This window comes from Brassica oleracea, chromosome C8 (assembly GCF_000695525.1).
Source record: "Brassica oleracea var. oleracea cultivar TO1000 chromosome C8, BOL, whole genome shotgun sequence".
NCBI lineage: Eukaryota > Viridiplantae > Streptophyta > Magnoliopsida > Brassicales > Brassicaceae > Brassica > Brassica oleracea.
This window is the reverse complement of record NC_027755.1, coordinates 39,763,347-39,784,660: the sequence shown is the minus strand read 5'-3', so window position 1 is coordinate 39,784,660 and position 21,314 is coordinate 39,763,347. Positions and strand designations below refer to the sequence as shown.

The 21,314-nt window shown below is 37.2% G+C and overlaps 3 protein-coding genes and 1 pseudogene across 3 annotated transcripts; 3 read left to right on the top strand and 1 right to left on the bottom strand.

The window, feature by feature from the left end:
- The first annotated feature begins 6,082 nt into the window (after positions 1–6,082).
- LOC106312097 (serine/threonine-protein kinase EDR1) lies at positions 6,083–11,730 on the top strand. The gene is made up of 13 exons (XM_013749482.1): positions 6,083–6,663; positions 6,892–7,314; positions 8,123–8,226; positions 8,314–9,359; positions 9,466–9,506; positions 9,971–10,039; positions 10,464–10,564; positions 10,652–10,730; positions 10,819–10,917; positions 11,017–11,085; positions 11,201–11,250; positions 11,354–11,530; positions 11,620–11,730. The coding sequence occupies exons 1-13, from the start codon at positions 6,247–6,249 to the stop codon at positions 11,702–11,704; spliced, it is 2,760 nt and encodes a 919-aa protein (XP_013604936.1). The 5' UTR covers positions 6,083–6,246; the 3' UTR covers positions 11,705–11,730.
- A 101-nt stretch (positions 11,731–11,831) lies between these two features.
- Positions 11,832–14,288, top strand: LOC106312098 (annotated as a pseudogene).
- A 614-nt stretch (positions 14,289–14,902) lies between these two features.
- LOC106312150 lies at positions 14,903–17,740 on the top strand. Its single transcript, XM_013749553.1, has 5 exons — positions 14,903–15,030; positions 15,160–16,078; positions 16,145–16,450; positions 16,513–16,604; positions 16,682–17,740. The coding sequence occupies exons 2-5, from the start codon at positions 15,239–15,241 to the stop codon at positions 17,529–17,531; spliced, it is 2,088 nt and encodes a 695-aa protein (XP_013605007.1). The 5' UTR covers positions 14,903–15,030; positions 15,160–15,238; the 3' UTR covers positions 17,532–17,740.
- A 48-nt stretch (positions 17,741–17,788) lies between these two features.
- On the bottom strand, positions 17,789–20,751 carry LOC106312151 (vesicle-associated protein 2-2-like). The gene is made up of 9 exons (XM_013749554.1): positions 20,668–20,751; positions 20,190–20,318; positions 19,881–19,951; positions 19,696–19,777; positions 19,183–19,298; positions 18,923–19,105; positions 18,385–18,741; positions 18,235–18,312; positions 17,789–18,141 (listed from the first exon to the last, which is right to left on the bottom strand). Exons 2-9 carry the CDS (start codon positions 20,236–20,238, stop codon positions 18,028–18,030), a joined length of 1,050 nt encoding a protein of 349 aa, XP_013605008.1. The 5' UTR covers positions 20,239–20,318; positions 20,668–20,751; the 3' UTR covers positions 17,789–18,027.
- Positions 20,752–21,314: the final 563 nt, after the last annotated feature.

Below are 21,314 nucleotides of genomic sequence, written 5' to 3'. Positions count from 1 at the left end.
TGGGCAAAAGCCTTTCTCCTTCATAGTCGGTAAAGGTGCTGTCATCAAAGGTAATATTTTCCTCTGTTTTATGGTTTGATCATATTGCTATGGTTCTGTTATTCCTTCCATAACAAGAGCTAATATGAATTTAAAATTGTTGAAATCTTTTGCTTACACGATGGGATGAAGGCGTTATCGGAATGCAAATTGGAGAGGTTGCTCGCTTACGGGTATGTAGACTGCTCTTTTCATCATGCAAACATATTTGATTGCTTCATGAATTCTATTAGCTTTGCGTCTATCTTGAAAGCATGTTCTCTCTAAGGTTTGTGGAATGAAAGTGTAATGAAAGCTGTTTCCTTTATCACTTGAATCTTTCTCATTTGATTTTTTTTTAGAACCTTTAAATAAGAGACTTGCAATGAAGGACATAAAAATTGAAAGTTTTTAACTAAATCTCTTAACCAAATTTTCTACTCAAATAGTATTAAAAATTAATTAAGAGACTCTTAAAGGTCTCTAGGATAATGATGCTCTAAAGAGATGCTTTACACACTATTATTTGAGTCTTGTTATTTCTTATCGTACATTCGTACATTCAGGGCAGGGCCGCCTTGGGCTAAAGCCCATGACGCAAAGGTTTCAGGCGCCAGAGAATATATAAATTATAAAGACGCCAAAATTTAGTAAATCCTTTTAGTGTAATGGTTTCAGACTTCTATTTGTTCCAGATGGGTGCTAGGTTGGAAGCCACACACAGATTCTTTTTTTTTTCAAATTTTATTACCTTCTTTTAAAAATGATAATAAATGAAATCATTAGTCAAGAACTCAAGATACAACCGCATTTTGAAACATATTAGTTTCTTCCCTTTTTTAACAATTATGATTTTTTTTATATGGAGAATTATATTAAAATGTTAAATGTGATTTGATTCTTCCTTCTTCTTAGTCGTTTAAACAAAATTATGTCCTTCATTGTTTATTGATTGTTGCATTTTTCAATTTTATTGTAACATTTCTCTTCTCTACTTTTTGTAAATTTTATACAATGTGATTTGATTCTTCATTCTTCTTAGTCGTTTAAACAAAACACATTTTATACTCTGTTTTTACAAAAAAATGAAATATAAAAAAATATAAATTAACATAAGCTAAGTTAATTTTATGTAACTTTCTGATAATTTCAACAGTATTCTGCAAATTAAACTTAGTGTTGATGTAATTTAGATGGGTTATAATTTTTTTTTAAAAAAAATTGACCAATGGATTGTAGAGAACAAAAATTAATTTTCATGAATAATGTCTTGAAGTTTTTATTTTTATTCTGAAAAGAGATTATGTTTTGATTACATAAATAAAAAAGAAACAAAAATTATTATAAGTAACGGACATAAAACATTTAGTGCGCTTTAGGCGCCAACTATGTCCGGACCGGCACTGCATATATTGCTTTTTTTATTTCTATATATATATATATATGAATACGAAAATAAAATTAAAATCTGTCTTTTTATATTGGATGCATAATTGACCCCGATATGAATTTATCTGCATTCGAAAAGGGAAGGGTGACTGCAACTGCAGATACGAAATTCTGCTTTAGGGGGTTTAGTGTCTTCACATTTACTACATTTATCAATAATTTGATTGTATATGTGTTTCTTGACATCATTGAGACAACGCTGTATTCCATTATTTCCGCATTTTCCAGGAGCATATCTTTTAACGTGACACCTGCAGGAAGTAACTTTTGCTTCTCCTGTTTTATATTAACGATGGAAAGAAGATTTATTTAATAAATAAAAATTAGTTTTCTTTTGATAATGCAGAAAATTGAAATCAGGTTGATAACTCTATTTTCCGAGTGGTTAAAAAAAACTCTATTTTCCGCAAATTATTAGTCATAAAACAAAAATTAATATATGCCTTCAGGATAGCTCAAAACGAGCAACAAATCAACACAAGAAACAAGTCGACAAAAAAAACCATGTGAAAACACAAGAAACAATGAATAAAATAGGAGACTTCATGACTTATTATTTGATAAGAGATATCATAAAAAATGATTTGTTTTTTTGTTAAAAAAATGTTCCTAACGCTCATAATATATATACACAATAGATAAGATAAAATAGTTTGTTTAATTACACTTTTTAAAAAAATATAAAAATAAAGCAATGTCAACGAAATTAACGTGATCATCTAGTTTTAACATTTTTTACACTAAATTTGGAAATTTCAAAATCATAGTTAACTACGTCAATATGAAGATTAAGAAATTCAATGTATCAAAAAATTATTTTCATGAAGATTTTTATATATTATTAAAAATATTAAAAACATTATTATTATAAATATATAATTTTAATATTTTTTTAATTAGGATTAATAGTAATTCAATGAACTCTACTATTTTTTCAAGATTAAATAATAAAAACAGAAAAATAGGAAACTCCATAGCTGGATATCTGATAAGAGAAAGGATAAAATGATTTTTTAATTTAAAATTATGTAATAAATAAAAAGGTTTAGGTTTTCTTTTGATAATGCAGCAAATTGAGAATTGGATTGATAATTCTATTTCCTCCAAATTATTAGTCATAAAACGAGTATTGATACATACCTTCAAGATAGTTCAAAACGAGCAACAAAACAACACAAAAAACAACGAAGAAGATAGAAGACTTCATGGCTCAATATCTGATAAGAGATAGTATAAACAATGATTTGTCTTTTTGTTTTTTAAAAAATGTTCCTAACATTTTTAATATATATACACAACAGATAATATAAAAACAGTTTATTTTATTCATACTTGTGAAAAATAAAAAAGCAGAACGAAGTCAGCGAAACTAACGTGATCAACCATTTTTCATATTTATAGTTTTAGAAAGTACAAGATCATTATTGACTCTATGTCAATCTGAAAATTAATGGAATAAACTAAGGCTGCAGTTTGATGTACATTTTTGAAAACTATGTGGAATGAGAAATTCATGAAGATTCCACAAAAATATTACAATTTGATTTGAATGAAAAATAAAATGTATTCCACTAATTCCAATTGAATATAGGAAAGCAATGTAATGATCTAAGTTAAAAAAAAATCAGAAACAAAAAATAAAAATAAATTAAGAATTATATAAAATAATAACTTTTGTTTACATACACTAAATATATTTTCATTTCACTACATTCCTGCAAAAAAAAAACTACCATTCATGTTTTTTTTTCTAACTGCCACTATTCAATTTGTATGTATTCCATTTTTATTTTAATTCATCCTGTTGATCCCGTTCATTCACAAACCTTTTTAATGTGGAATAAATGGAATAAATTTTATAGAGGATTTATTTCTAAGTCTCATTCTAGTGGATTAATTTTAAAAAGTTTTCTTCGTAACTGGTAAGTAGTTTTCGGAATTATATGGAATGATGCATTCCATACACCATTTATTCCATAAATTAGCATTCCATAATTAAGTGTGTGATAAGAAAGTACGTTTTGAAAAAGTGTTAATGAAATTTCGTATGTAATACCTAAAAATGACTTGTAATGGCAGTAGACTCCAAACACTAGGACGAAATCTAATGGTTGGCACTAGGAACCACCATGCTAAGTTCTATATTTTGTATCAAATTTATAACATACTTATCTTCCTGTAGTTTTGTCGAGTCCATATATAGTATGATGTTAACTGATTTCAAGTAAAATAAAATAGTGGTTGACCATTGGACCACCATGATGATTTGTTCAACGTTTTGTATCAAACTCAATCATAACTTTTGTTTTGGTTTATTATGGTTAATGCATGCATAGATAGTCAATCTGAATCAAACAGTTCTTCTTCTTCAAAGAGCTTTTGTTGGGTTCATATAGAATCGGAACATTTACATAAAAAAGTGGCGTCGATATAAATAACATTAAAGAGTCTCTCAAAGTCGAAACCTTAAATCACCACCCTGAGTCAATCAATTAATCGTAATCTGCGACACTCTTTCGTCTTTTTTTTTGGTTGTTGGTTGGAGAAATGGGAAGTAAAAGATAAGAAGAACGAAACGAGAAGATCATTCGTGGACTTCTAAAGCTCCCACCAAGTCGTCGCTGCAATAACCTTGGAAGTATTTTATCTTTCTTCTCTCTACTGAGTTCGCAACTGATGAGCTTCGTTGTTACTCTTTGACTTGAGCTTAGGTAATAGGAAATGTTATTGATCTTTAGTGTCCTCGAAGCCTTCTTCTATACCTGATTACGTGAAAAGTTAATTACTCTTCTTAATTTCCCAACATGGAATATGGAATTTTGCATACTCCCCTTACATGGTTCCACTTTTTCTTTGCATTTTTCTCTAGATGTTTATAAATCATCCACACTCAAACCTGGTTATCAGTTATTTTGTTTATGATCGATCTGAAAATCTTCATATGCAGGAAGAATCTTGGCATCCTGTACATGATCAAAATTCATTTGAAAAAATACATGTGGTTGGAGAGAATTCTATTTTACTCAAAATAAAAAATAAATAATTAAAATTCATTTATTTATTTATGCTGTCATTGCTTTTTTTTTTCACGATGATATACAAAGATAAATCTTAGTGAGTTGTGAATGTCAATCCAGTGTGGCACACACGTGTTAACATATGAGAAAACACGCTTCCTTATTCGAGCTTGTCTTGCGAGGAAGTCTGCTTTAGTGTTACTGGATCTGCTCTTGTAGACCACTTGTCCATTGTAGGACGCCCATAGAGTTTTAAACTCGTTAAGTTCAGCTGCAAAGGCTGGCCAGTCTTCAGGTGTAGCGATCATTTTGACTAGCTCTTGAGAGTCAGTAACAAAATAATTGCAGTAATGCTGATGTCGAGATAAACATTTCAGAGTCCATATCAAACTTTTTAGTTCAATATGAAGCGGTGAGATTTTTCTTGTCTATGGCAGTCTTGGAGCCCGAGGATATCTATTGAGCCGTCTTGTAGCTGTAGGATCCATCCTACTCCACTCGTGGTTTTATCATTTTTCCACGATTCGTCCACCCTACATATGAATGTAGGTACCTCAGTGGGGGTTCTTGGTATGCATTCCATGGTGCTTTCACATGGGTCGATCTCTTCATTGGCCAAAAACCATGCATTACATTCACGTATCGCCAGATCAATTGTGCCCATAGGTGAGAAGTCACGTCCATTAAACAACTTTTCGTTTCGGCCTTTCCATATGTACCAAATAATCCAAGGGAAGACCCTGGTTAATTCCTCCATAGTTCCACCTGAATTGGACCCTGTCATTGCTTATAGTGGTGATAATTGTTTTACTCTTTGGAGTAATTAGCAAATGTAGTCACTACAGAAGTGAAGTTTAAATTGAAACCTATAAAAACAAATATTACACACCAAAATACATGCTAGTTACTCAAAAACTTAAGAAAATAGTCGCACCCTTTTAATTAAAACATTGATATTGATTACCAAAACCACCTCAAACTCCTCTCCAAACAATAGATACATCCAGTCAAAGATGGAATGTGTACAATATTGAACCATATAGTAAAAATGTCTTCATAAATAAACAACGTATCAATTTGTCATATTTATTGAAAATTTTGCAAAATAACAAAAAAATCCGTTAATAATTGAAACTTTAATCTCAAATTTATATTTAAAATTTTACAACTTAAAATGTTACAAAATCATATTTTAGATATTTATATATTTAAATCGGGTATGAATCGATTCTTAACGGGTCAGATCTATTTGAGTCGGTACTTTTCGGCTTCGGTTCTTCCAAGTATAAGAATTTTGGATCATCTAAAAGATACTTGTAAATTTTCGGGTTAGGTATTTTTGGTTCGGTTCGAGTTCGAATTTTCGAATCCAGGTGAAATGCCCAGGTCTAGGTTTTACCTTTTACGTGTTAAACTTTTGTGATCTTACAAATCGTATGGCGATGGATTGAAACCCTTTGCATTTACAGAAGAAGTGTATACAGCATATGAGAATTTTCCGACATACAAGAAAAGAAAAATATTTCATTTTATTCACACTTTTACCCTTTTAGCCGCGTAAAAAGTTTTCAGCGTGTGGGACCGGATGCCACGTGTCACATTCCTTCTTTCGCTTCATCGCCATTGGATAATAAAACAAACAAGGTCAACACAGTGGCATAATCGTAATTCCATTCCCTCTCTATTTCATCGCCGGCCAAGTCCTCCGTCGTCACTTTTCACTACTTCCCCTCACCAAACCGAAGAATCTCACGGCGAAACGATGAAGCATATCTTCAAGAAGCTACACAGAGGCGGCAATCAGGATCAGAATCGGACCAACGATGCAGCAGCAGGAGCTCCACCGTCGGATCAGAATCGGATACAAACCGCCGCGAATCCTCAATCAGCCTCAACGGAGTCGATTCCGGCGGCGAGCGTAACCGTTTCTTCGATAACAACCTCTCCCGCTCCAGTCTCCGCCGCCACGACGAACCGTTCCGATTACATATCGTCAGAGGAGGAGTACCAAGTCCAGCTAGCCCTAGCGATCAGCGCTTCGAACTCGCAGTCCGGCGAGGATCCGGAGAAGCATCAGATCCGAGCCGCGACGCTTCTGAGCTTAGGAAGCCATCATCGGATGGATCCGAGGAGGGATTCGTCGGAGGTTATCGCCCAGAGGCTATCGAGGCAGTACTGGGTAAGTTCTTCTCGCTGATACAGGTAAAAGAGGGACCAATTAAATGAAGACACGTGGCAGGAGGTGAATGGAGTTCATAGGTTATAGAGAATGTTATCAGAGGAAAGATTCAATCTAAGAAAAATTGTAAAAGTTTGTTAGAACTTTCTAGGAAAATTTGTATGCATTGTTTGTTCTTTGATTTGGTACGCTTTGCACAGTAACCTGTTATAATGCTTCTTCTCTTAGGAATACGGTGTGCTTGATTACGAGGAGAAGATCGTAGATGGATTCTACGACGTTTACAGTCTCACCACAGACTCAGCTAAGCAGGGAGATATGCCGTCGTTAGAAGATCTCGAGAGCAATCGAGGGACACGTGGATTCGAAGCTGTGGTTGTGAATCGTCCCGTTGATTCTTCTCTTGACGAGTTGGTGCAGATTGCGCAGTGCATTGCGCAGGATTGTCGTTCCGCTAGCGTTGACGTGCTGGTAGAAAAGCTGGCGGAGCTTGTCACAGGGCATATGGGTGGATCTGCGGACGATTCGAGTATTGTATTGGCAAGGTGGACTGAGAAAAGCAGCGAGTACAAGGCTGCGTTGAACACTTGTGTATTCCCTCTTGGTTTTGTAAATATTGGTCTCTCCAGGCATCGTGCTCTGCTTTTCAAGGTTATCTTCCAAACGCCTCTTCCTGGATCTAGTTTGGAGTATGAATATAATTGTGACAACCCGTCCCGCTCAGAACCCGGCTCACAGCCCTGCAGGGCACCCACCCTAATCCCTTACATGTGAGCCCTCACTCACTCCCCCCATGTAGTTTATTGATGCGTTTGGCGTTACTCGAACCCAATACCTCACCCTTTAACAACACTCCCACATGACAAGTTGTAACCAATTGACAGCTTGTCCTGGGAGAGTTGTTAAAGGGCGAAGTCTTGGGTTCGAGTAACGCCAAGCGCACCAATAACCTAATTATGGAGCCAGAGAGGATTCATAATGGAGGGGTTAGGGTCGCTGCCCTGGAGGATGTGAACCTGGGCCACGGGTGGATAGTTCCCATGGAGCGGGTTGTCACAATAGTTTTATAATATGATTAGAGATATATTTATAGCATCATTACGCTTAGGCCATGATTAAGCACTCGAGACATAAAAAAGTAAATAATTTCTAAAATTGTAACTTTTAGAGATGATTTGTTGTACATATAGATATACCTTTTGTCGCAGCGAATGCCTTGTGATGTGAATTGAATATTGAGACGGTTTGTTGTACATATAGATATCTTTTGTAATTTCATTGAGTTTCAACCTCTTGCAGTGGAATCTTCAGCTTACCATTGATTGATAGTATAGGTGGTACCTTGTTTGAATGAGACATCCACAACTTGTTTTTTTGCACCTAGGCAGATGCCTTTGCTGCTTATGCTATATCTTGTTTGATAAATTAATTTGTGGGCAGTTTACTTCTCCCAATGTAGGTTTTGGCAGATAGTGTCCAGTTACCTTGTAGGTTGGTAAAAGGTAGCCATTACACGGGCAACGAGGATGATGCTGTGAACACAATAAGGCTTGAAGATAATAGGTTCTTTCATTCTTCTCACTATGATTCCAGTAATGTTTTATTTTGTATTTTTGTTGCGAAGATGTAACATATCATACCTCCTTTCAGAGAGTACTTGGTCGATCTTATGACGGATCCTGGGACGCTTATACCTGATGATATTGCGATTGAGCCAAATAACTCTTATGGAAACAAACTTCCCACTGCTCAGTTGTCCGATGACTTTCGGCACTCGGCGCCAAAGCTTTCAGAAGGTGAAGGCAGTAGTCAGAGTTCTATAGCTGACAACAATTCTTCTTTGGATAGAAATCGAGAGTCTGGAATCAGGAGTTCAGATTTGAGAGCTTCACCTTCTAGCGTAACTAGTTTGAGTCAGTTGGAGAATATTTCCTTGAATACAGTTGCAAAGGGGAGTCGAGGAGCCATAAATGATAGTTCAAGAACGAACGTGAACATAGTTCCATACAATCAGAACACTGAGGAAGACCCAAAAAACCTTTTCGCAGACCTTAACCCGTTTCAGAATAAGGGAACTGACAAGCTGTTCATGCCCACTAAATCAGGGTTGAATAATGTTGATGATTTTCATCAACCAAAAAACAATCCTCTGGTTGGTAAGTCTCCTGCACCGATGATGTGGAAAAACTACAGTTGCAATGAAGCCCCAAAGAGAAAGGAGAATATTCTCCCGAAACTCCACCGTGATCCTCGTTACGGAAACAATAATTCCTCATACGCTACCTCAAGCTCCGGTGTAGGGGTTTCGTCAAATATGCATGGTAGAAACAATTCCACTTTTGTGTCACCTGTTGTTACTGCACCACCACCCTTCAGTTCCAATGGAAATCAGTTCACACCAAGTATGGTAGATGATATGAATAGAAACACCAGCAGTGAACTAGATCTCCAGCCTAATGCTGTTGTTGGGGTACATGGATACCAAAAGGATGAATCTCACGTTGACGATCATAGAAAGTACACAAGTGATGACATATCTACTGGGTCTGATCCGAGGCTTAAGGATCATGAAAGCACAAGTTCCTCTCTTGATTCTACGTCCTATCGGAATGATCCTCAAGTTCTTGATGATGCTGATGTTGGTGATTGTGAAATCCCTTGGAAGGATCTTGTGATTGGGGAGAGAATAGGACTAGGTAATGAGGCATGCCAGTTATTTTCTTAAACCATCGAAATATTAGTCTAGCTTTTTGGGATAGCTAACGTATAGCCATGTTCTAATGTTTATCTTGTTTTGGTTAGGGTCCTATGGGGAGGTCTATAATGCTGACTGGAATGGCAGGGTTAGTTTTTGCAGAACCTTACAGTTTGACTTCATAAAATTGCTGTTGTAGTAACTTTCATCTGTTATTTTTTTTTCAAGAAATTGCTCTAAGTTAGTTCAAATTTGTTATCGTCTGGAAGATTTAAGAATGTGTTAAATGACATGACTTCAAATAGCTAAATGCAGCGCCTAGATGCATGTGTGGTCTTTTGAACACTCAAAGTAGTGATTGTGTTCTTTAAGTGAGTAGTGTTTGAAAAGCACTTTGAGATAAGCTTGTTTGATCACCAATTCATCAGGGGCATGTATGGCATTGTCCGGTGTTATCTCATCAGTACTAGCTGTTGTCTTTTTAGTTTGTTTAACTTTAATAATTTTACTTATTTGAAATAGCTATGCCCGTGCTGTAGTATCTCATCTTTTATCCGAGAAGTGGAAGGCTTCAACTTGATTTTTCTGCGTCTTTGTTGTGGTTGAATATAGGAAGTTGCTGTCAAGAAATTTTTGGACCAGGACTTCTCAGGTGCTGCTTTGGCCGAGTTCAGAAGAGAAGTAAGGCATAAGTTCCCTTGCATGTATTTACTAGTATTCTTAACCGCTAGTGCTTACAATATTAAATTAGGTGAAAACACCTCATCACAAGAGGGACATTCAGAGAAAGGAATAGCTTACCTTAACTATGATCTCACTTCTTAACCTTAGTATCTGGGTAGCATAATCAAATCATCACTACTAATGTATAGCCTATTTCATGTTTGTTACATAACTCCTCAAATGGAGGCAGAACGGTGTAGAATCCATATTAGTGAGAGAGCCTTTGAGTCATGTTCATAAAATTCTCAAAGTTAGTTGTTGAAGTCAGGGTTACTGCTGAGGGGGACTACCGATTTATATATTTTGTTGAACCATAGTGGCCTATGCTGCAGCTGCATATATATATTTGCCATTCTTATTATTAAGATTTCCTTATCTAAAGGTACGCATAATGCGAAGATTGCGACATCCAAATGTTGTTTTCTTCCTTGGGGCGGTTACTCGTCCTCCGAACCTTTCCATTGTCACAGAGTTTCTACCAAGGTTTGCCCCATCGTCTCGTTATGAAAATCTATTACATGTGAGACTTTTGAGCCTCAAAGATTATATATTGATTTATTTTCATTACAGAGGAAGCTTGTATCGCATCCTTCATCGGCCCAAGTCTCAGATTGACGAGCGGCGCAGGATCAAAATGGCCCTTGATGTGGTAGAAAAAATAGATTCCATTATCATATTCCAAGCTCCCCTTGGCTTAATATAATCACTGAATTTCAGACCACTTGTTAATTTTTCAGGCAATGGGGATGAATTGCTTACACACAAGCACACCAACAATTGTTCATCGTGATTTAAAAACACCAAACCTTTTGGTTGATAACAACTGGAATGTTAAGGTAAGAAAACGCTATTTATAACCTGACTAATTAATTTGCTTGTTTACTCTGATGTTGAATGATTGGGTTTTGTTTTTTACTATGTCATTAAACTTGCAGGTTGGTGATTTTGGGTTGTCTCGCTTAAAGCACAATACTTTCTTGTCCTCAAAATCAACTGCTGGGACGGTGAGAATACAAAACTCTTTTATCCCTCTTAAGTTTTGATAGACATGCAAGTTCTAGCTCGTAATCTGGGTGGTTTGGCTCATTTTCTGATGAGAAGCATTTTGAATTTTGTTAGCCCGAATGGATGGCTCCGGAAGTTCTACGCAATGAGCCCTCGAATGAAAAGTAAGTAGCTTAGACGCGCTCAGTTCGGTACTTGGTTCTTCTTACTTTCACCTTTTCCAAGGAGAATGCAATAGAAATTCATGGTGGCTTCGTTTTCCCGCAGGTGTGATGTGTACAGCTTTGGGGTGATTCTATGGGAACTAGCGACATTGAGATTGCCATGGAGAGGAATGAACCCAATGCAAGTAGTAGGAGCGGTTGGTTTCCAGAATCGGAGGCTGGAGATACCAAAGGAACTTGATCCTGTGGTGGGAAGGATCATCTTGGAATGTTGGCAAACGTAAGTTGGGAAAACAAAACTCAAAACACTTAAACAGAATCTACGCAGAGATGACAAATGAAGTATTCGTTTTTGTGTTTGTTGGGCAGGGATCCGAATCTGAGGCCGTCGTTTGCTCAGCTGACGGAAGTGCTGAAGCCTTTGAATCGGCTCGTGCTTCCTTCACCGCAGTAGTTTTCAGCTGTGAAGAATATACGAAAGACACGGTTCTTCATCTATACTACAATTTGTACCTCCTCATAAAATCATCATCAGCCTACGATGTGAGGAATGTAAATGAAATCACTTGACTATATTGTGTTGGGTGTATTTTGTTATAGAAAAAGCCGCGATGCTGTGCTTATTTTATTGGCTTATCGGACCAGAAGCCGAAGTAAGAAAATCATCAAATTTCAATAATATAATCCGGTTTATTGATGTTCCGATTGTAAAATGTTTGATTTGTTTTACCTATCGAATCCAACATAACAGTGTGTATTGATGACAAACACAGGATATGTTTAATCCAATTAAAAAAAGGATACGGTTTCTAGTGATGATCAATAGAGTTGTGTTCCAGATCTTGTTCAGGGAAAATGAAGATTATTCATATACTGGTGGTAGTAGTGCTTCTCTGTTGTTACTCAACTTGGGGAGAGACGAGTATTCACACGAACAATTGGGCTGTCTTAGTCTGCACTTCTCGATTCTGGTCAATTCCCCAATTCTTTCTCTCTCTCTCTCTCTCTCTCTCTCTCTCACTCGGTTATTAGCTATAGCTTTGTGTTGAACATTGATTTCACAAATGGGGATATATATTAAGGTTTTGGAGTTTAAATCTATTGGTTGTTGTCATTTGATATGATATGTGTTCTCAGGTTTAACTACAGGCACATGGCCAATACACTCTCCCTCTATAGGTGTGAATTAAAGCTCTTTCCATTTAACCAATACTTTCACATTCTGTTCTCTTTTCTTTTTTTTTTTTTTTTTTGGTGTTTATAGGACAGTCAAGAGACTTGGAATACCAGATGAACGCATCATCCTAATGCTCGCTGATGATATGGCCTGTAATTCTAGAAATCAATATCCTGCTCAAGTTTTCAACAATGAAAACCACCAGATCAACCTCTACGGAGATAACGTTGAGGTACAATTTTCTAGCTGCAAGAATGATTTGATTCATTCTCCAAGAATGAAGTCGTGTATATTAGATAATCTCATTTCCAGAAGAAAGATTTGATTATGTAATTATTATTTTCACTCAGGTGGATTATCGTGGTTACGAGGTGACAGTTGAAAATTTCCTGCGGGTTTTGACTGGGCGTCATGAGAGTGCTGTTCCAAGGTCAAAGCGTCTCCTCAGCGACGAGGGTAGCCATATTCTACTCTACATGACTGGCCATGGAGGTGATGAGTTTCTCAAGTTTCAAGATGCGGAAGAACTCCAGAGCCACACGACTTAGCTGATGCTGTCAAACAAATGAAAGAGAAGCGTAGGTATGGTCTTTCTCATTAATCGAGCTTCCTTAAGTCACAATCTTAATGACGTTAGTTATTCGGCTAGCTCAGATTCAAGGAGCTGATGATAATTAGGGTTTAGGGTTTATACTTGCCAAGCTGCCACTCTCTTTAACCAGGTACATCTCTTAGTGTCACCTTTTCAGAATAATTACATCTAATCTAATCATCTGGATCTTTCTCTTACGTGGTTAAACATTTGTTTTGGTAGCTTCAATCTCCTGGTGTTTTGGCAATTGGTAGCAGTCTTAAAGGAGAGAACTCATACTCTCATCACCTGAACTCATATGTAAGTGCCCTTCACTATTTCATCAATGGAAAGTACAATACGATATTATGTGGCAATTATTCAATAAAATCGTCATACTATTTGGGGGGTTGTTTCTTCTTTTTATCATTGTATCAATCTCCAGTTCTATAATTTTTTTTTTTTCTATCAGATTGGTGTATCGGTTGTAGATCGGTTTACATACTACACTCTTGCCTTCTTTGAGAGGCTCAACATATATGACAATGCATCACTTAACAGGTACAATCAGTCGATAACTATGCAACTCCTGTCACCATCATTCTCTTGTGTACTGAGTTGTAATATTGTAACGAGTTATTATATGTGTCTATCATTGTTAAAACTTAAAACTGATGCGCCTTTTTAGCTGAACTCTCTGAGTCTTTTGTGCAGTTTGTTTAGTTCCTACGATCCGAGACAGCTAATGTCTACTGCCTACTACCGAACTGATCTTTACCAGCCAAAACTGACTGAGGTAAGGAGGAAAGTGATCCACATTGTCTTGTCTTACTATTTTATCTTTGATGAACTATCTCTGTCTTGAGATGATTAATGTACTCACTTGTTATGGGATTTTAGGTACCTGTCATAAATTTCTTCGGTTCAGTTATGGAGACCATTCATACTGATTCAGCTTACGAAGCCTTTTCAAGTAGAGACTCAAAATAGCAAGACCAAATCCGACATGCCATTCAATGAGCCTCCCGTGCACGCACGGTCTTAAAGAAGATGTTCACCTCAGCATAGCGGTGATGGTTCTCGTTGTAATGGTGTCATCATCTTTGTTATGATGCAGCCAGGCTCTTAGGATAGGACGATCATTATCATCATCATCATCATCATCTCCACTTCACTTAATATCTGTTGTATGATCTTCATTGTTGCAGCTTCGCATCAATGTGTTTTTACTTTTATCGCAATGCTTTCTCTGAACTGAATATTTAAACTTTTTGTTGTTGTCAACTTTATACAAAGGTTACTACAATTGTTAGTTGACTTTGCTATTTTTTTTACAGAGTTGACTTGTATTTATGCAAGTAAATTTCATTTAATTTATGTTATTGTAAATTTAAGAGTTACATTTTGTTTTCATTTAATTTTATATAAACATTTTGTTTTCAATTCTAAATTGGTATATATTATAATATATATGTGTCTATCAATTTTTAAAACATAATAAGTTTACGTTATATTTTCAATGAATAGATTGTTATTATATGTGTCTATATATATATTTTTAATATATAAAATTTACATAAACTGATTTTTTACTAGCAAAATTTTCCATTTGATTACTTGAATGATTATAGTTGGAACATTTACTAGGCGAATTTATTTCTCATTACTACTACCCTCTAATCATACATTTATGGTCAGATATATTTGCTTTACATATTGAATTCCGTAAACTTGGAAAAATGTAAAACGAATATATTATATCCACATAAGTCAGATATTTTTATAGACTCAAAAAAAGAAGTATATATATACACAGAAGATATTATATCCACATAAGCCACAACAAGGCCCACAACACATGAGTCTAGCCTGTCTATCTTTTTCTGCATCTCTCTGATTCTGAGTCTGACCCGTCACTTGCTTCTTTAACTTACGGCTCAATCTTAAAATCAAAGAGAGTGTGTTGTGTCTGTGTTTGTACTACAAGACACAACATAACAGTTATCACATTATTTTCACATTCCTCTTACCTGTACTCTCTCTCTCTCACTCACTCATGTCTTTATTAATATTTTATTCAATTAATCATTTGTCTCTCTCTCTTTCTCTGTGCTTCTCTCTGAAGCCATGATATTAATTAGTTGTTTCTCTGCCTTTGCAGTTTGTAATCATCTCTGTGGATTCTCGTTACAACCAATATTACTTCTCTGAAGATCTATCTCTCTTTAGATCCGTCAGTGATGGCGAATCTAGTCCCTGGCGTATTACTCAAGCTCCTCCAGCACATGAACACCGACGTCAAAATCGCCGGAGAACACAGGTCATCTCTCTTACAAGTCATTAGCATCGTCCCTGCTCTAGCCGGAGGTGAGCTCTTCTCAAACCAAGGCTTTTACCTCAAAGTCTCTGACTCCTCTCACGCCACCTATGTCTCTCTCCCTGACGAGCAAGATTATTTGATTCTTAGTGATAAGCTCCAGCTAGGTCAGTTCATTCATGTAGATAGAGTTGAGTCTTCTTCCCCTGTGCCGATTCTCTGTGGCGTTAGGGTTGTTCCCGGTAGGCATCCTTGTCTCGGCACTCCTGAAGATATTGTAGCTACTCAGTTCCCCAGTGGTAATGGTTTGAAACCAAAAGAGAGAGTTAAGGCAACTGCCAAAGGAGGAGTGGTTGCTCCTAAAAAGACTGAGTCTTGTGAGAGTAAGAAACCGTCTGCTCTGTCCAGAGCAAAGTCAGGTTTGAGTTTGGATGTAAGAAAGGAACCATTGAGGAAGTTGAAGACTTCAAAGTCAATACCTTCTTCCCCCACTAGCTGTTACTCTCTGCCTACTTCTTTTGCTAAGTTTGCAAATGGGATTAAGCAGCAACAGACGGTGAAACCGGAGAAGGGGAGGTTTCTTCTCAAAGTGGAGAGTCCTAAAAAGCTTCCTCTGATCAAGAACTTTGTGCAAGGGATTGAGTTTGGAGCTAAGGCGTTGAGGAAAAGCTGGGAAGGGAGAGTAGATATCAGAGCTTCAGATAGCTCAGGGCTGAAGAAGCTTACCAAACGTGATACAACCCCTGATGCCAGGAGTTTAACAGTAAGCTCTCTTCTGAATAAACTGGTTTGCATCATACATTTTGTCTGAATATCACTTGGTTTCTAGGCACCGAGGAAAAGCACATCTAGTGAGAAGCTGCCAAGCAAACAGGAAAGGGCTAATGTATTTGCAAAATCATCAAAGGAGCAAAGTAAGACTCAATCAACCAAGAAGGTGGAGTCAACAGGAGTAGTGGAGACCAAAGATAAAACTAGTAAGCCTAAGTCTACAAGTACAACAGTAGACAAGAGATCTACTGCAGAGAATGGATTGCCTGGTAGTTTGGTGAAAGTCCCTGTTAATAGTAAAAGATTAGCTTATGCTAGTACCCAATGGAGTTCACTCCCTTCATCTCTTTCAAGGCTAGGACAGGTATTGATGTAACATATGCATCTATGTAGTACATTCATCTTACTGATGTGAATATTTTGCAGGAGGTTTTGAGGCATAGAGATGCTGCTCAAGTTGTTGCAATAGAGGCTATGCAAGAAGCTTCAGCTTCCGAGAGCTTACTTCAGTGCCTCATGTGCGTTAATCTCTAACAAATCCGCATGTGTTTTTGCCTGTGCTTCTAAACTTTATTATGCTTCTCCATTTTTGTAGTATGTACAATGAACTTATGTCAACGGCTAAGGAAGATGATCCGTTGCCGGTCGTCGAGCAGTTCTTGAAGCTCCATTCCAGTTTGAAGAACGTTCAGATAGTGACCGAGTCATTGTCTAGATTAGTGTCTTCAAAATCTTCCCCGGAACATGAAGAAAACAGATCTGAGGAAGCTGTGAAAGCGGCTTTGGAGAAGCAGAAGTTAGCAGCCTCTTGGGTCCAAGCTGCGTTGGTCACTAACTTATCAGCCTTCTCTGTCTACTCCACCAAACCAGCCGCGTCCAAGAGCAAACCAGTGATCATACTCGAGAGCCAGGGCAATAACGAAACCAGTAAACCCCGTGGAAATGTCCAAAACCGGCCAACGGTTGCATCAAAGCTTGTGGCACAAGGCATGATCCGTAAAAGCAGCCAAAAGGCCACCACGGTTGCAGCAGGATCAGAGTCTCCACCGCCGAAGTGGGTGAAAGGAAATGGTCTGAACGAGGCAAATGAGCTGGCAGAGAAGCTGCAAACGGTGTCTCAAGATTGGTTCTTAGGATTTGTAGAGAGATTCTTGGACGCAGACGTTGTGGAGACAAGCTCGAACCTGTCTGATAACGGGCAGATAGCTGGGATGCTGTCTCAGTTGAAGAGTGTGAATGATTGGTTAGACGAGATAGGGTCGAAAGAAGATGGAGAAGGGTTACAAGAAGTGGCAAAGGAAACGATTGATGGGTTAAGGAAGAAGATATACGAGTATCTTCTGACGCATGTGGAGTCCGCAGCTGCAGCACTTGGTGGTGGTAGTGGTGGTGGCTCTGTTTCTTCTCCTAGACACAAAACAATGGAAACCAAAGCAAAGAGATAGATAATGAAAGAAGCTTCTACTTGTTTGTATATATGAAAATTGGCGGCCAAGAAGAAAGCCTACCGACGTGAATTTTTTTATTCAGACATACACTTAGTAAAGAGAGCCTCTTGGCTCAAAAGATTTCAATATATTTTTTTTTCACAGACTCAAAATGTGCTTTGTTTCCTTTTGTATAAAACTTACCAGGTCTTAAAAGAACGTTAATAGCTTGGAACATGCAGTCTCCTTAAACATTAGTAAGTGAAAGAGCGAAAAAACAAAGCATATCATCATCATATTACCATATGTCCATTTGTGTTAACTAACACCGCAACGCTATACAAAGTCTATAATAATCCATCTTTAAAGTACCCGGAGAAAATCATCATAATGCTCTCTCCCACAAAACAAAACAAAACAAAACCTTATTTTCCCTTCTTTTGTCTATATTTTCTGACTGCACACTTACTTTGAGATATTAAAGGTATGTGTGACCTAGAGAGAGACCGAGCAGTCAAGTGCGCAGACCATACCCGATAACAATGTTGATGAACGCCACCACGCATACAAACAGCAGAGGGAACCCTATGTGCTTCTCTTTGACTATCTTCTTCGTCCTCAGATCCGCCTGCATCATCATCAACATAAATACAAGACTTTGTTACTACTCGGTTATAAAAAGAAACAGCTATGTAGTCAAGCCGCTACTAGTTACTCTCACCAGCTCTTGTTGCAAGCTTTCTCTATGTTGGGATCCTATAGACCGCTCCTCCATTAGCTTCGAAATGGTTGAATCAGCCTGCACCATATTTTTAACTCATTAGCACAGATAGCACCCAGGTTTTGGACTTCTAAAATGTGATAAGCATACCTGTTGTAGCTTCGATTCAAGAGCTTTGACTTTCACCTTCATCTCCTCAATGTCTTTAACCAACTTGTGTTCATCCGATGCATTGATCTTCTGACCATCTCTTTTCTCTAGCTGGACAACCTCAGGATAAGTCACACCGTTAGCTGAAGTCATTCCATTAGTAAAACCTTTATCCCCAGGAAAATTCATGGCCGTGGGAGTATCCAAATTATGTGTTGGCTTTAAGTCGTTAGCAGGATTCAAATCTTCCATAAAATCCGTGACGCCCTTTTTTGGTTGCACTAGCTCTTTTGCACCATAGGATGCCTTTAGCTCATCATTCCCAACCATCCTAGGCTCCTTTACAATCTCACTCTCCTAGACAAATAAAGTTTGAGAATAAACAAAAATGAATAAGAAACTGCCAATTGCATCCAGTAATTATGATTATAGGCCAAGCTAAAACGGACTTGGTGGGAAAGAACTACACACTGCTTGGCTGGTACTCTTCATATAATGTATAACTAAAATCTCAAAGAGGGCTAAATACTCGTCTTACATATTGTGGAGGAGGAAGGATCTCTGATTGAAAATATGATCGATCCTTGAGCATGGAATCTTCAAATACTGCTTCCTGCTTCAGTGTCCCCTTAACTGGAGATAGTTCAGGTGAGTCGGAGGGCATCACGAGAGTGACTCTCAGTTTGTTTTCCTCTATGTGTTTGCCTTCCCCTTTGGAGAACTGCCAAGAATAAATGAATAAATATACTTGACATACCAGATAACTGAATTTCAGGATAGAGAGGCTCAAAGGATTACCATGCTAGCTGTGATGTCTTCATCAGTTGTGTCCGCAGGCACAGCAGTGCTCTGGATTAAAAATTTGTCTTTACAAGCCAAGTCTAGAGGTGGTTCTTTGAAAGCTTGCATAATGACTGCAATAACATATAACTCGATAAAGCCAAAGCATTAACTTAATTTGAATATGCAAAAAAGAACTACTTATCATCCAGATTAAACTATGAATGCTTGGCAACAAAACGCAGGTTCCATGTAGTGAAATCATTTGAACTTAGTATCTCCATCCGGAGAAGATACATTTTTTCCTTTTAGACAACTACAACGTGAACACCGAAAGCCTAGGATCCTAAACAATGTTCAAATTTGAGCACCGAAGACAAAGCTAATCGAAAATAAAAAATTTCAGTTAATTTCCCATGCCAATAGACATCAATCAACCAACAACTTATCCCCCACTAACCGAAGAAATATAGGTGCAAGAAATTCAAGCATTGTTGGAAAGGATATATAAAAAAGTTGGGCATACCATACCAGAGAATTCACAGGATGAGTTTGGCGCAACAACGCCAACATTTGGACGGACACAGTACTTCTTAGGTGATGTAGTTTTGACCTGTCAAAATACCAAAACAAGTACTAATTTAGCTGTCTTATCCAGAGAAAGTGGAAGATATCAGAAATCCGAGAAGAAGGAAGAGAAAAATGTGGGTAAAGACCTTGAACGCAACAAAACGATCAGTTGTATTGGTTAGCTGGACCATGCAGGTAGTCTGCTTCTTCAGATCAACTACAAAAGAGGCAATTACATATGATTTGAAAACTAAAAAAGGCAAAGATATCCTTTAAGAGACACTTCCATCTTCACACACACAAAAAAAAACCAGCAGCAAGAAGTAAATGGAAATGTTACTCAGCACAACAGACACCTTAGCATAACACGAACTCATCTCATAAGAGAACAGCAACACTATGACTGAGTTGTAATCAGAAGGGAATAGAAAGAGTCTCCCTTGACATGTTTTTACCTGGAAACTTCAATGTTGGTGGCTGTATATCCAACAGCGGCATATTCATTGTTGACTGTGACAAAATCTCAGCTACCACTTGCAGCAAAGACTCTCTCTCTCTCTCTCTCTCTCTCTCTCTCTTCGCCCCTACGTCAACAGAAAGTTAAAGAGAGATCAGCTCCGAATCACTCAACATATAAAAAGCTTTCGTTACTCGCAAAATCAGATCAATAGGATGTATGATTGGAACATAACAAAAGCTAACTCAAGCGATTCCAGAATCGAATCCATCAAAGCTAACTCAAACGCGATTCCGACGACGCAGCTTTCCGGAAAATCAAACTCACATCGTGCAGTGCGACGACGATCTAATTATATAATCTCAAATGGCATTTGCGATTTGGATTTGAAAGCAAATTCTAAAGACGACGAATCACGAGGAATAAGCTAAACCAACGTTGATGATATGATCAAAGAGGGGGAATAAAAATCATACCCGACGAAGAATCAACGGAACTGGAGATTGGCGGAGAAGGAGCGATGAGATACAAGAAGAATGCCACCAATGAAAACACACATATATATATATATATATATATCTTTCTTATTATTCGAGGAACATTGTTAATAAATATCCTTGCTTTCACGTGTGATTAACAAAATTATCATTGCTGATGTGTCAATTCTATAGCTTCTCTCACACCAAATATTAAACTACCCTCAACTTACTAGGAATATTAAAATATATGCCATCCAAATAATTTACTATATCATTTGTTACGGGCGTAGGGGAGTTTAGTGGACAATAAATAGACGACCACCTCGCATTTATATGGTTCTCGGTTTATAATTTTATGCAAACCGACTCAATCATTGTTGATAAATTGACTGGTATAATGTATAGTTTAAAATTAAAACGCTCCTACTTCATCGTGGCAGTGCACTATACTGATTGTACTAGAAATAAATATATACCTATATTTCGTTTACTATGTTTGTGAATCATATATATAAGATATAAATTACATTATGCTAAAAAGATGTTAGAACTCACTAGATTTATGATCAACCAATGATTGGAGACATAAACATGGACAATTCTCCATGGTCAATTTTCAAAAAGCTTGAATATTATATCAATGG